General features: G+C 42.1%; 1 protein-coding gene across 2 annotated transcripts in view; it reads right to left on the bottom strand.

Moving 5' to 3' along the window:
• MTA3 (metastasis associated 1 family member 3) overlaps nt 1-2,587 on the bottom strand; it is a 194,694-nt gene extending 192,107 nt beyond the window's left edge. The window contains exon 1 of one of the 2 annotated variants that reach the window (XM_074204684.1): nt 2,449-2,587. Coding sequence is in view for 1 of the 2 variants with exons in the window: in XM_074204676.1 (XP_074060777.1) it covers nt 2,028-2,055 (28 nt within the window). In the remaining variant the exon portion in view is untranslated. Of the gene's footprint in view, nt 1-2,027; nt 2,094-2,448 lie in introns of those variants that run through there. The other variant, XM_074204676.1, reaches the window with a different exon arrangement.
• Between the last annotated feature and the right edge of the window lie 9,699 nt (nt 2,588-12,286).

Raw genomic sequence — 12,286 nt, 5'->3', positions numbered from 1 at the left:
TACAAAATAAATGGGAGAGAATCTGAGGGGGAAGGAGAGAATATGTTTGAGGAACAGCAAGGAAGCAACTGTCCCTGAAATCAGAGTCATGACAGGAGCTGGGATGGAGAGGGAAAGTAATCTAGTAAAGTGTTAAGAAAGCTAAAAAGGAAATAAGGGGCCAGATTAACAAAGGGCTTTAAAAATCAAAAACAGGATATTATATTTGATCCTGGAGACAGTAGGGAGCCATTGGAGGTGACTGAATTTGGGGAGTAATTTGGTCAGACTTGCATTTTAAGAAGACCACTCTGACAGCTGGGTGGAGGATAGACTGGAATATGGAGAGACTTGAGGCAGGAAGACCTACTGTAGGCTACTGCAATAGTCCAGACTCAAGTGAAGAGGGCCTGCACTAATGTAGGGTCAGTCAGTGTTGGAGGAGAACAGGGCAAATATATACGAGATGTTTCAAAGGTGGAACAGATAAGACTTGGCAACTGCCTGAATATGAGTGGGTGAGAAAACAGTGAAGAGTCAGTGATTATACAACTTTGTTACGAGCCTATGTGACTAGATCTAAGAAAGGAATTCAGATCATGGACTATAAGACTTTCAACGTACAGGTGAAGCAACTGAGGCTGCCTTAGTCTTGATTTACCCAAAGTTACACTAGGAACAATCAATTTTAAAAAACCAACTCCTATCTACAAAGTACTCTAAGTTTTAATAAAAAAAAAAACACCTATGCCAGCTCATTTGACTCTGTAAGATAGGTGCCACTACTATTAATCCATTTTAAAGATGACAAAGCGGAGTAATCACACAGGTTAAGGGCTTGCCCAGAATCACAGAGCTAGTGTTCAGATAGAACTTTCATTTCCGACTCCAAATCCTGAACTTTATCCACTAAATCAACAGAACTAAGTTTAGAATCCAGTTCAAAACAATGCTCCGGACATTACCATAGCTTTAATTATTCAAGTGCCACTTAATAAATTCCGCTCAATGTGCTCTATCTATGATCCTATGGAGGGAGTATGATGAAGGCAGCAGGCAGAGCCACTTCTCTTGCTCATGACCAATTGCTCATGACTAAATCACAACTATCTCCTTAGTAACTTTAAGGTTTCTAAGTGACATTTCAATGACCAACTAACTTTTCAAAAATAGATCAGACACTGGAGAGTTCTTAGTTCAGCAAATACTTGTGGACCTGGGAGGCAGAGTAATATTAGGCAAAAACTGAAAATATCTGCACGTTTTACACAGCCCCAACCAGGAGAAACTTTCCCCCGGGCAGGAATGCTTTTTTTCCCCTCATTTCACTCCCTTCGGGCCCAGTTAGCATCATGTGCGGACATCCGAGCAGGCTTTCCACAAAAAGAGGGGAAAATGTGGCCGGAGGGCTGGTGGCCTCAACCTAATGGGCTCCCTGGAAACTTCCCACTGTGTGTTTTATGGAGGAGGCAGCACTCCCATTGTTACCGCCTCCCCGTCGGTCTCTTTCCTGCTAAGTGGCCTCCTTGGGCCAGGACCGGGCGCAGTGCTCCCGGGCTGGCCCGAGCCGGGCTGGCCCGAGCCCAGCTCATGAGCCGGGGCGGCCTCTGGGGGCCGGCGGCCCCGGGCCGGGGAGGGCTGCGTCAGGAGGGAGCGGGACCCACAAAGTTTCAGGTTATCGCTCCCTCCGAGGCGCAGGCGCCGCCGCTCCCCATCAGTGGCCGCCCCCGGGCGGGCCGGGCCGGGCCGGGCCGGGCCGGGCCCCGCAGCTCGGCCCCCGCAGGCAGGCCTGGCCGGCTCTCCCCGCCCACGCTCCCGCGCCGGGGCCGGCCTGGCTCCGCGCTCGCCGGGCCCCAGGCTCTGCGCCCACACCGCGGGGGAAGGGGATGCTCGGCCGCCCCCCGGGGCCGGGGGGGAGGGGGCCACGCAGCGGCCCGTGGGCCGGGGACACGCGGTGGGGGAGGGGGCACGCGGGCGGGTCAGGCCCCTCCGGGCTGCGGGCCCCGGCTCTCCCGCCCGCGCCCCCCCAGGCCCGGGTTCCATCCTACCTCCGACCCGGTACATGTTGGCCGCCATGTCCGCCCGCCCGCCCGCCGAGCCGCAGCCGGAGCCCGAGCCCGAGCCGAGCCCCGCCCGCCGCCGCCGCCGCTTCAGCCTCCGCCGCCTCCGCCTCCGCGGCGGCCGCTGCCCCTGCGCCGCCGCCGCCGCCGCCGCCACCAGGGCCGCCGCCTCGCAGGAGGGGGAGGGGGCGAGGAGGGGGAGGGGAGCGACCCGCCCCCGGGCCACCGACCGGAGAGGGCCCTGCCCCCGGAGGGGCGGGCGTGGGGGCCTGGCGGGAGAGCCGGGGGCCCCGAGACAGAACTGGGGGGCCCGAGCTGCCTCGTCTCGGGGCGCCGACCCTTTAAGGAATTTAGGCTAATCCCAGCCCACCGGGCCTCCTCCCTCTCCTCTCCCCCACCCCCCACACACCTGTATGCTACTCTTGCCCAATCACCCCCTTTAGGTTCAAACTCAGCAACGACCCGTGGGAGCTGGTGTGCGTATGTGTGTGTGTGTGTGTATATGTGTGCGTATGTGTGTATGTGTATGTGTGCGTGTGTTTGTGTGTGCGCGCTGCAGTTTGGATCCACACAAGCAGACGTGGGAGTGTGCTGTGCTGTTTCCTCAGCTGCAGCTGCATGGGTGGGTCTGAGTTGACTTAGCTAGTCGGGCGAGATGAGGGAGTCTGCTACTCCTCCTTCCCCTCCAAGTCAGAGCCCGGCCAGGACCGGGCCAGGGACCCGGAGGTCCGGGCGAAGCCCGTGTCTTGGTCCCGAAGTAAGATGTTTGCCAGGATTGTCCCTGGGACGCCAGATTCCTCTGAGGCTGAGCCAGGGAGCCATGAAGCTGCTCCGGAGATGTGCAAATGCGGGGGTGGGGGAGGGAAGAATTAGGCATGATGGTTTTCTCTTTGTCAACGTATCTGAAGAACTTTCCTAGCCCTCCTTCTTAACTCCAAGGCTAGGCTTACAGCTTGAACTTTGTATTGTACTTCCCCTTGAACCTTAGGACACAAAGGAAGAGGCTGGTGCTGAGGGCTCAGGGTCTTGGTCCCTCAATAAGCGCATCTATTTGTAGGTCCAACTTGTGTCCTCTTGTCCCTTGGAAACTCGCTGCCTTCTGGGCTGCAGAGAGACTGATGAAGGCCAATATGGCAGCAGAGGAGTAGGAATCCAGAATGAAAGGGGGTTGGAGGCAGCGGACATGGCAGGAGGACTCCTTTTTCCTTTGTCAATATTGGAAAAAAGGAGCCAACCTTTCCTGCCAGTCCCATTAGCAAGAACCACACGACAACCAGGTTGGTAGTGATGGACAGTAACAAGCTAACTGCAGTTAAGCTTTCCACTGTGTCGTTATTTTGCCCAATTTAGCCCTCTAAACAAACCACTTTGGTTTTGATATTCTTCATATCCTGATGAAAACAAGAAACCAAATAAAGTCTGAAGCTAGCTCAACCTCCCCAAGTGAACTCAAACAACCTTATTTAGTGAAACTAAACTGTTCTCCAGCTAGACTGAAGGTTCCAAACTGTTCCCAAACATTGTTGTTTAATAAACATGAAGATGCCCCCATGCTGGTTGTTCCTTCTTTGGAGTTTCTGCCTGAGAAACTGCCGACTCTCACTAGTTCCAGGCTCCAATTCTTGTAGGTTTTCTTTTTTAATCTCCCTAAGAGAAAGACTGCTGCTCTTCGTTTTCTGACAAGTCTTGCATTTAATTTGATACAATAAACATACATTTTTTCTGATAGATTTCAGACTTTATGTGTAATCAAACTTAGAGAACTAGACAAATAAGAAAAAAAAAGAAATCCACTGTGAGTCTTTATTTCAGTCTTTTCCTCTTCCCTAAGAAGAAAATTAACAGCAATGAAGTTGTCATCATTCAGCTTAAAGAAGCTATCACAATTGTTGTACTAGATTTTTATCAAAATATTCTCTGTGGCAGGGAATCTCTATCTGTCTAATTATTTAAAGAAGAGTCAGGGAAGACTGCTTTATTTGTCCCAGTAGCACAAGTCCCAAAGAATTGTAATCAGAACATCATTCAGCATCATCATTTTGTATCACCTTCTGAATCAACAAGGCCAAGAAACTCTTCTGTGCAATTAAATAATGATGTAAAGAGGAATAACCTCTGAGTGGCCCCCAATGAGGAGACTCAAGCAAAGAGGCCTTTCCCCTGTGCCACAGTTCAGCAGATAGGGAGAAAAGATCTTTCCTTTCCAGCAGCTTTTCTTCCAACATTGACAACCTAAAACAGAAACACATGACAATGATAGGAAGGAGATGTAGTTTAAAATACTGTTCCTGAACCCCAATTAAAGGGAGGAATGATATTGAATTCCCTAAGCAGTATAATCTGGATATCTGTACTACTAATAATTTTTCAAGGAATCATTTCAAGTTAACTCCTAGACAATTCCAGATTTGTTTCTGATTATAAATATACAGACACCAATGTCCTACAGAAAGACTTCTTCAAGTTGGAGAAGAAAATCATCCCTAAGTATATACATAATCTACTCCAGCTGCTCTTTCCACTTTATTTTCCTTAGTATTTTTATGTCTTCATATATTACATTAAAAATAATATTAGAATCTAAATCTCACTATCAATGAGAGAGAAAATAGGTTATTGTAAAAAATCTTATAGAACTTTTCTATTTTTCATCTTGTATTGTCCTCAGGTTCATCCTTTAATACTCAGAGACTTTGCTGGGTCTCTTGACAAATTTTCTAAAACTTTTTTTTCATTCTACCACTTTATTTTATGAGGTGAGGTAATAATACTTAAAATCTTCTACCATCTTCCCTTTGACAGTTTACCCCCCCCCCCAAAAAAATACTCTAAGCTGACATTGCCTTTGGTCACATTATTTATCCACTTGACTTTTGGGGGGGTTTTTGACTTTCTTTTTGTAACAAGTGATTTCCAGTAGTTAAACCTGATGGTTGTTGAACTGAATTGAATTCTTAACAATCAAGCTATATTTCTTTTCTCAGTTTTTAGAAAAGTAATTAAAAACGGTCAATATTATTACCTCTTTAGTTAACAGTGATAAAACTTCTACTCTTCTTTAGAGAGTAGTAATTGAAAATATTGATGTCTATTCTTTTAATTACTTCTTATTCTTTTGCTTGTAGAAGATTCGACTCACCAACATGCTTAAATTCATTTAAATTTAATAAATATTTCAACTAGCTATATTCAAATATTCCATAGAAATCACATCACACTTTTTGGCTCAGATGATTTAAATACTTAAGAATTGCAATCTTATCATGTTTTTACTCCTTTAGGCATTTATGAATAAACTAAAAACAAATAAACAAAAAACTTGCCCACAATTCACTAATAAATTTCTCAATCTTCTCTACTCCACATCTATGACTAGACCATAAAGATAGCATTTAAAATTATTTCAGCCATTTGTTCATGGCAGCAGTTCACTATTTTAAAACCCTGAGTTGTCTTAATTGCATATCATGCCTTCTTATTTTCTTTTAATTTGGTGTATTGATTTTTATTCTGGTTTATCTAACTGTACATCACTAATTGGAAAATGATTTCCATGCCTATAACTAGTTGTTTCCTATTTGATATGATTGAGTCAATTTTAGGTTTAGCTCTAATGTTCAGTGCTTGTTGTGTTTTGTACTTCCCTATTCTGTCATTGAAGAAAAAGTTCAAGAAGTGAAGCTTCAGGGTAATCTACAAGTCTTTGACCTCTTTTGTTTCTTTTTTTCTTTTGTTTCATGTATTTAAGTTATATTTTCCATTATATTTTTCCCAGTATACATTGAACTCAAATATGCATTACAGTTACTAAGGATTAAGCAAAAATTGATTTAATTTGCAAAGGCTTATCACATTTTTTCATAGAATTTCTCTACCATTACATCCTCTAAAAACAGCTAAATCAAGGAAGAGAATACCCACCTATATGAAATTTCAGGTCCATCAAAGTATCCTAGAAGTATTATTGGATAAAGGAAAGAACTAGAACTTAGAATACTACCTTGGATAACAAACTGAATAGTTATCCTTAATGGGGGGATGGGAGAAGTTGCTGAGAATATGTGTGGGGAAGGAGGGGGTGATGAATAGCAAAGTCAAACAATTTTCAATCTGGCTTCCAGAACTGCTTTCTCCAAGGTTACTAGAGATCTCTTAATGAAACCTCAACCTTTCTGGCATTTCAGACTCATTTGGCATTTAATATTGTTGACCACTCCCTCCTCCTCCTAGACAGTCTCCTCCCTGTCTTTTCATGTCATTCTTCAAGTTCACCTCCCTGCTCAATCTTTCTCAGTTTCCTTTCACAGATATTTCATGATCCAGTTCCACACCTTCTATGGGTGTAGCCCAGGATTGACTCTTCTGTCCTTTCTATATCCTGACTATCTTGATAATCTCACTAGCTCCCATGCTTCAACAAACATCCCTCTGCAGATGACTCTCAGGTCTATGACTTCAGCCCCACACTCTCCACTGAAATAATCCCATTTAACTGATTATTGGACATTGGTAACTAGATGTCCTTGACTAGATAGCAAACTCAAATGTCAGAAACAGAACTCATTATCTTTCCCAAAAAAAATCTTCCCTTTTTTCTAATTTTCCTATTTCTTTTGAAGCACCATCATCCTACCAGTCATTCAAGTTTGCAGACTTCAAGGTCACTCAATATTCTTACTCACTAAATCAATCAGCAAGCATTTACTCAGACAAAAATATAACCAAAACCAAAGTCCCTATGGTCATGGAGCTTATTTTCTAACAGGAAAGATAATGTGTAGGTTAACAATAAAATAGCTGATATGTATACGGGGCTCTAAGGTTGTAAAACACTTTACAAATATTATCTCATTTAAGCTTCACAATAACCCTGAGACTCATTTTTACAAATGAAGAAATTAAAGCAAACTTTAATTTCTTTTAAATTCATTGACTTGCCCAGGGTCATACAGCTAATAAGTGCATGGGGAGGCCAATTTTGGAAATGTTCATGACTTCAGATTCATCACTCTACTACCTAGCTGCATACATATGTAAATATATTCATACTTTGACCAAAATAAATACAAATGCACACCAAGTAGTTAAATATGAGATAGTTTCCCAGGAAGTACACTAGCACTTCAGGAGGTCAGGAAATTGTTATTTAGTCTCTAGAAGAGAGATTCTATAAGCAGAGGCTTTGAGGGAGTGAAATCCAGGCTTGGGAATAGCTGTTACAAAGGCCTCGTGATAGAAGATAAGAGTGTGGAGGGACTGAGACCAGGCCCTTTTAACTGATTGCAAAGTACTGGAGGAGGAGTAATTTACAATGCAGCTAAAAGATTAAGTCTTGGCAAGGTTATAAAGGGCTTTAAAAGCTAAACAGAAGTCTTTCTATTTTATTATAGAGACAATAGGGAGCCACTGGAGCCTATTGAGTAGGGGAGGGACATGGTATGATCTGCCCTTAGAGAAAATTATTTTGGCAGCATTGTGGAGAATAGAATGGAATGGGGAAATACTTAAAGCTGGGAAGCAAATTATTAGTCTGTTGCAGTTATCTAGGAAAGAGATGATAAAAGCCTGAACTAAATGAGTTACTGTGTAAATTGAAAAGTAGGGGTTAGTTGTGAAGGATAGTGTAGCAGTAGAAATTTGGCGATGGATTAGATTTATGGGGTACAATAAGCGAGGAGTTCATGACATCAAGTTTGGTAATCTGTGAGAGTGGAAAAATGGTGCCTTTCACAGATAAAGGGCAGTTTGGTAGAGAGTTTAGAGGGGAAGTTAATGAGTTCTATTTTCATTTGAGTTGTCTCCAGAATTCAGTTTGAAATGTTCAGCAGACAATTAATCATGTGAGATCAAAGCTTAGAGAAGAGATTGTGGTTAGATATATAGATTGGGAAAATGATAATTAGACCCAAGGGAACTGGTGGTGATCACCAAGAAAGAGAGAGTGCAGAGACTATGTATGGGGTTCTAGGATTGAGCTTCAGGGAAAATGAACTAAGTTGGGGAAGTAATATGAATGCTGAATGTGCAAAGGAGATTAAGACCTAGTTAGATAAGTAGGAAGAGAACCTGGGAGAGAATGGTGTCACAAAATCCTCAAAGGTGAAGGATATCCAAGATGAAAGGGTGGGTCAAATGTAGCATATAGATGAGCTCAAAGGAAGTCTGAAAAAAAAAAGATCATATGATTTCACAATTAAAATACCACTGGTGACTTTGGAAAGAGCAACTACATTCTAGCAATGAAGTTGGAAGCCAAACTGCAAAGAGTTAAAAGGATGGGGGGGGTTAGGTACCTTTTACTTTTAATTTGATTATGAAAGAGAAGCTGCAAGAAGACAGCTCCAAGGTCTTTGAAAGTTTGCTTTTAAACAGGGAAGAAGTAGACTTGTTTGCAGGTAATGGGGAAGGAAATATAAGATAGGAAGGAAGTAGTTGAGGATTACTTACCAAGTCTCTATTGATTTTGTCTCTGTAATATTTCTTGCATCTGGCCCCTTTTCTCAACTTACATGGCCTCTACCACTAGTCTCATTTATGTCCTTATCACCTCTTGTAATATCCTCCTAATTATTCTACCTCCCTCCAGTATCTCCCTTCTCCAACCTATCCTTCATGGAACAGGCAATTTAATATTCCTAAAGCAAAGACCTGATCATGTCACCTCCCTGCTGAAAAAGATAAAACATGAACTCTTCTATTTGGTATTTAAAATGTTTCACAGGACTTCAGGCTAAGATAATGACATTTTAGAATCTAGAGGATCCCCAATCCCCCTCTCCCCAAAACAGTTTATTAAACCTCTAAAAATGCTTGAGAAAGAAAATGATAAAGAAAACCAAATAGAAACCACTAAAAATCCCTCCATCCAGTCTAGGAGTCTGAAAGACCACTAGAAACCTGTGAAGGCTTTGAGGAGAGGCAAACTGGGTTATGTAGACGATGTAGCACACAAGTTGCCTGATCTCCCTGCAGTAGGCAGGATCAAGCCATTGCCCAGAAAGCCATATTATTATAGTCATAGCTGAAGACTGGACCAATATCCAGACACCCTATGCTAATCTAGCAAAGCATTTGGGGTCTTACAGGAGACCTGCTGCTAGCATAATCAATATTTGATTGGGACCTGTCAGACTTAACAACAAATGTCTCAACTCCTGGTTTAGGACTATATAAGGAGAAAGTGACAGAGAGAGAGGACCAAGGCCAAAACCTAAAAGTTAAACCACCAATGGACAAAGAAATCCCAGAAAGGCATGACCATTGCATCTAGAACCAAATGAGAGTTGACCACTCATCCAAGGCTATAAATAGAGAATAAAGTCTGATCCAATACAGAAGACCTAATATAGAAACTGTGACTGAAGATATTGATTAAGAGAAGAAAAGTCCAAACACAATAAAGAATTATTAGGGATTAAGAAAAATCTAAGAGGGAATAACATTAACAAGTCCAAGTAGTACCTCAGAGAGAAAAATAACCTGGCCAAAAAAGGTTCAAAAAGTGAAGCAAGAGATATAAATGTAATGTTAAATGAAGTAAGAACTGAAAAAGAAAGAATGAGAAAGATAGTTTAGAAAAGGGAAAAACCTTAACCAAGAAATGGACACCTAAAAATTAGAATGGGTCAAACAGAAATGACTCCATAAGGCAGTAAGAAATATTAAAATGGGGCGGCTAGGTGGTGCAGTGGATAAAGCACTGGCCCTGGAGTCAAGGAGTACTTGGGTTCAAATCCCGTCTCAGACACTTGAAATTGCCTAGTTGTGTGGCCTTGGGCAAGCCACTTAGCCCCATTTGCCTTGCAAAAACCTAAAAGAACAAAAACAAAAAACAAAAAAAAAACCCAGAAATATTAAAACAAGGTGAAAATATTGATCTAATGGAAGAATATAAGAGATATAATATTAAAGATAACTGACCCAGAAAACAGAACAAGGATAAATAATCTAAGAATCATTGTATTACTAAAAAATCATGGCTAGAAAAAAGCCTGCATATCATATCTGAAGAAATGAAAATTGTCAGATCTATTAGAACTGGAGGACAAGAAAATAGAAAAAAAAATATTAGTCACCAGGAAGGAAGGAAGGAGACTTTAGGCACATTATAGCCAAAATTCAGAGCTCTCAGGTCCAAGAAAAAAAAGAAGTATTGAAAGTAATCAGAAAGAAAAATTCAAGGTCAGAGCAACCACAGTCAGGATCAAACAAGATATGATCATATCTATTATTAAGGAAAGAAGATCTTGGGTTATGACATGCCAAATGGCAAAGGATAAAGGCTTACAGAAAAAAAACCTTAGTCTGACAAACAAAATATAATCTTAGAAGAGAAAAAATGGATTTTCAATAGAATGTCTTCTAAGTATTTCCAATGGGGATAAAAACTAGGAGAGATGCAAACAAAGTAGTAGCAAACTGGAAAAGTAAATTTATTTGATCATTTGGAAGGGCCAAAAAATGAGGAAGTGCTTACATTCTAATGTAGGGAAAAGAATCCCTTAAGAACCCTACCTTAAGTGCCATAGGAAATGAGCCTGTCATTATCTAGATCCTGCCTTTCTAGGCTATTTGTACTTTACTCCCTACCCATAGCAGGAAACTAGGAAGTGTAATGATAGAGCACCCTGCCTGGAGTCAGAAAAATCTGAGTTGAAATCTGACCATAGGCTTAGACTCTTACTAGCTTTATTACCCTGGGACAGTTATTTAACCATGTTTTCCTCAGTTCCTGATCCATAAAATGGGAACACACTGGGAATGAAATGGCAAAACAATCCAGGATCTTTGCCAAGAAAATACAGAGTAGGACACGACTGAACAACAACTCCTACACATATTCTTCATGCAAGCCAAACTGGTCTACTTACTATTCCTCATGTAAAGCATCCATCTTTTGACTTAGTGCTTTCACAAATTTTTCTTCTTCTCCCCCCGCCCAATACCCGGAATACATTTTCTCCTCTCTTCTGATGTTTCTTCGCAGTCCCTAACTTCCTTTTGAGGTCTACTCAAATGCCAGATTGGAATAAAATCTATCTTGCTTCACTCACTCTTTAGATATCTTTATTTATTTTATATAATATTTACTTAATTTGTACACAGAGGGGAAACTAAGTTCCCCCTGGATAGAGTATCAAGCCTGGAATCAGGAAGATCTAAGTTCAAATCTAGCCTCAGATACTTACCTGCTGTGGGACATTGGACAAATCATTTAACTGTGTTTGCCTCAGTTTCCTCACCTGTAAAATGAGCTGGAGAATGAAATAGCAGACCATTTCAATAACTTTGCCAAGAAAATCCCAAATGGGGTCACTAAGAGTTGGACATGAGTGAAATGACTGAAAATTTTGGGCATAATACATGTTATTCCCACACTTACCCTCATTAGAAATGTTAACTACTTTAGAAGGACTATTTGATTTTTGTCTTTACAATCACCTACCACAATGCCTTATTACACAGAAAGTACTATAGTTGCTTAATAAATATTTGAATGAATAACTGTGACTTTCTCCAAGGCACTGCCCTAGGACAGTGCCCTGTAGTTGTGTTGGTTAGGGTTACAAAGTGTGCGACACATTATATTTTGGTCCGAGCTTCATGGTCATTGTCATCCTGAGAGACAGTGGCCAGTCTTTCCTTGAGCTTAAGCTTCAATCAGGCTTTGAGTCCTCATGCATGGATAGGAACAGGTTCAACAGGTCATGTTAATGAAATCAGAGCCCAGGACTGTTTTGCCAAAACAAGTTTAAAGTGGGGTGTGGGGAAAAAGTGTGAGAGAGAAGGAGTAGAAAATTGTTCTGGTCAGTGGGTTGCTAACCTGAGTTGAGGGAAATGTGTGCAAGGACAATCTGCTGAAGGTTTGATGATTTCACTCAGCTTAAAGTCCAAATTTCCACTGGGGCACTTATGGGATACTCTGCCCAGAAGCTTCCTCCATGCCTGGGGCCTAGGCAGTCATCCTGGTAAGAGAGGACTCTGCCAGAGAAAGCAACTCTGACTAATTTCAGCCTCACCCTCCCACCTTATTTGATGGGATCCAACACCCTGTTATAAAGGAGACAAAGACAAAAGAATCGTGGAGAAAGAGAGAGAGAGAGGAACAAAGACACAGAAAGTCAAAAGTGTGGTCCCCCTTTTTTTTTTAGTGGCCCCATCCCACTTGCAAAACCTGGTCTCAGGACTAGCCAGAACAGAAGGCAGGAGAACCTTCCTTCTTCCTAAGCCCTGACAATAAAAAATAT

Source organism: Macrotis lagotis, chromosome 1 (assembly GCF_037893015.1).
Source record: "Macrotis lagotis isolate mMagLag1 chromosome 1, bilby.v1.9.chrom.fasta, whole genome shotgun sequence".
NCBI classification, from domain to species: domain Eukaryota; kingdom Metazoa; phylum Chordata; class Mammalia; order Peramelemorphia; family Peramelidae; genus Macrotis; species Macrotis lagotis.
This window is presented reverse-complemented; position numbering and strand designations above follow the sequence as displayed.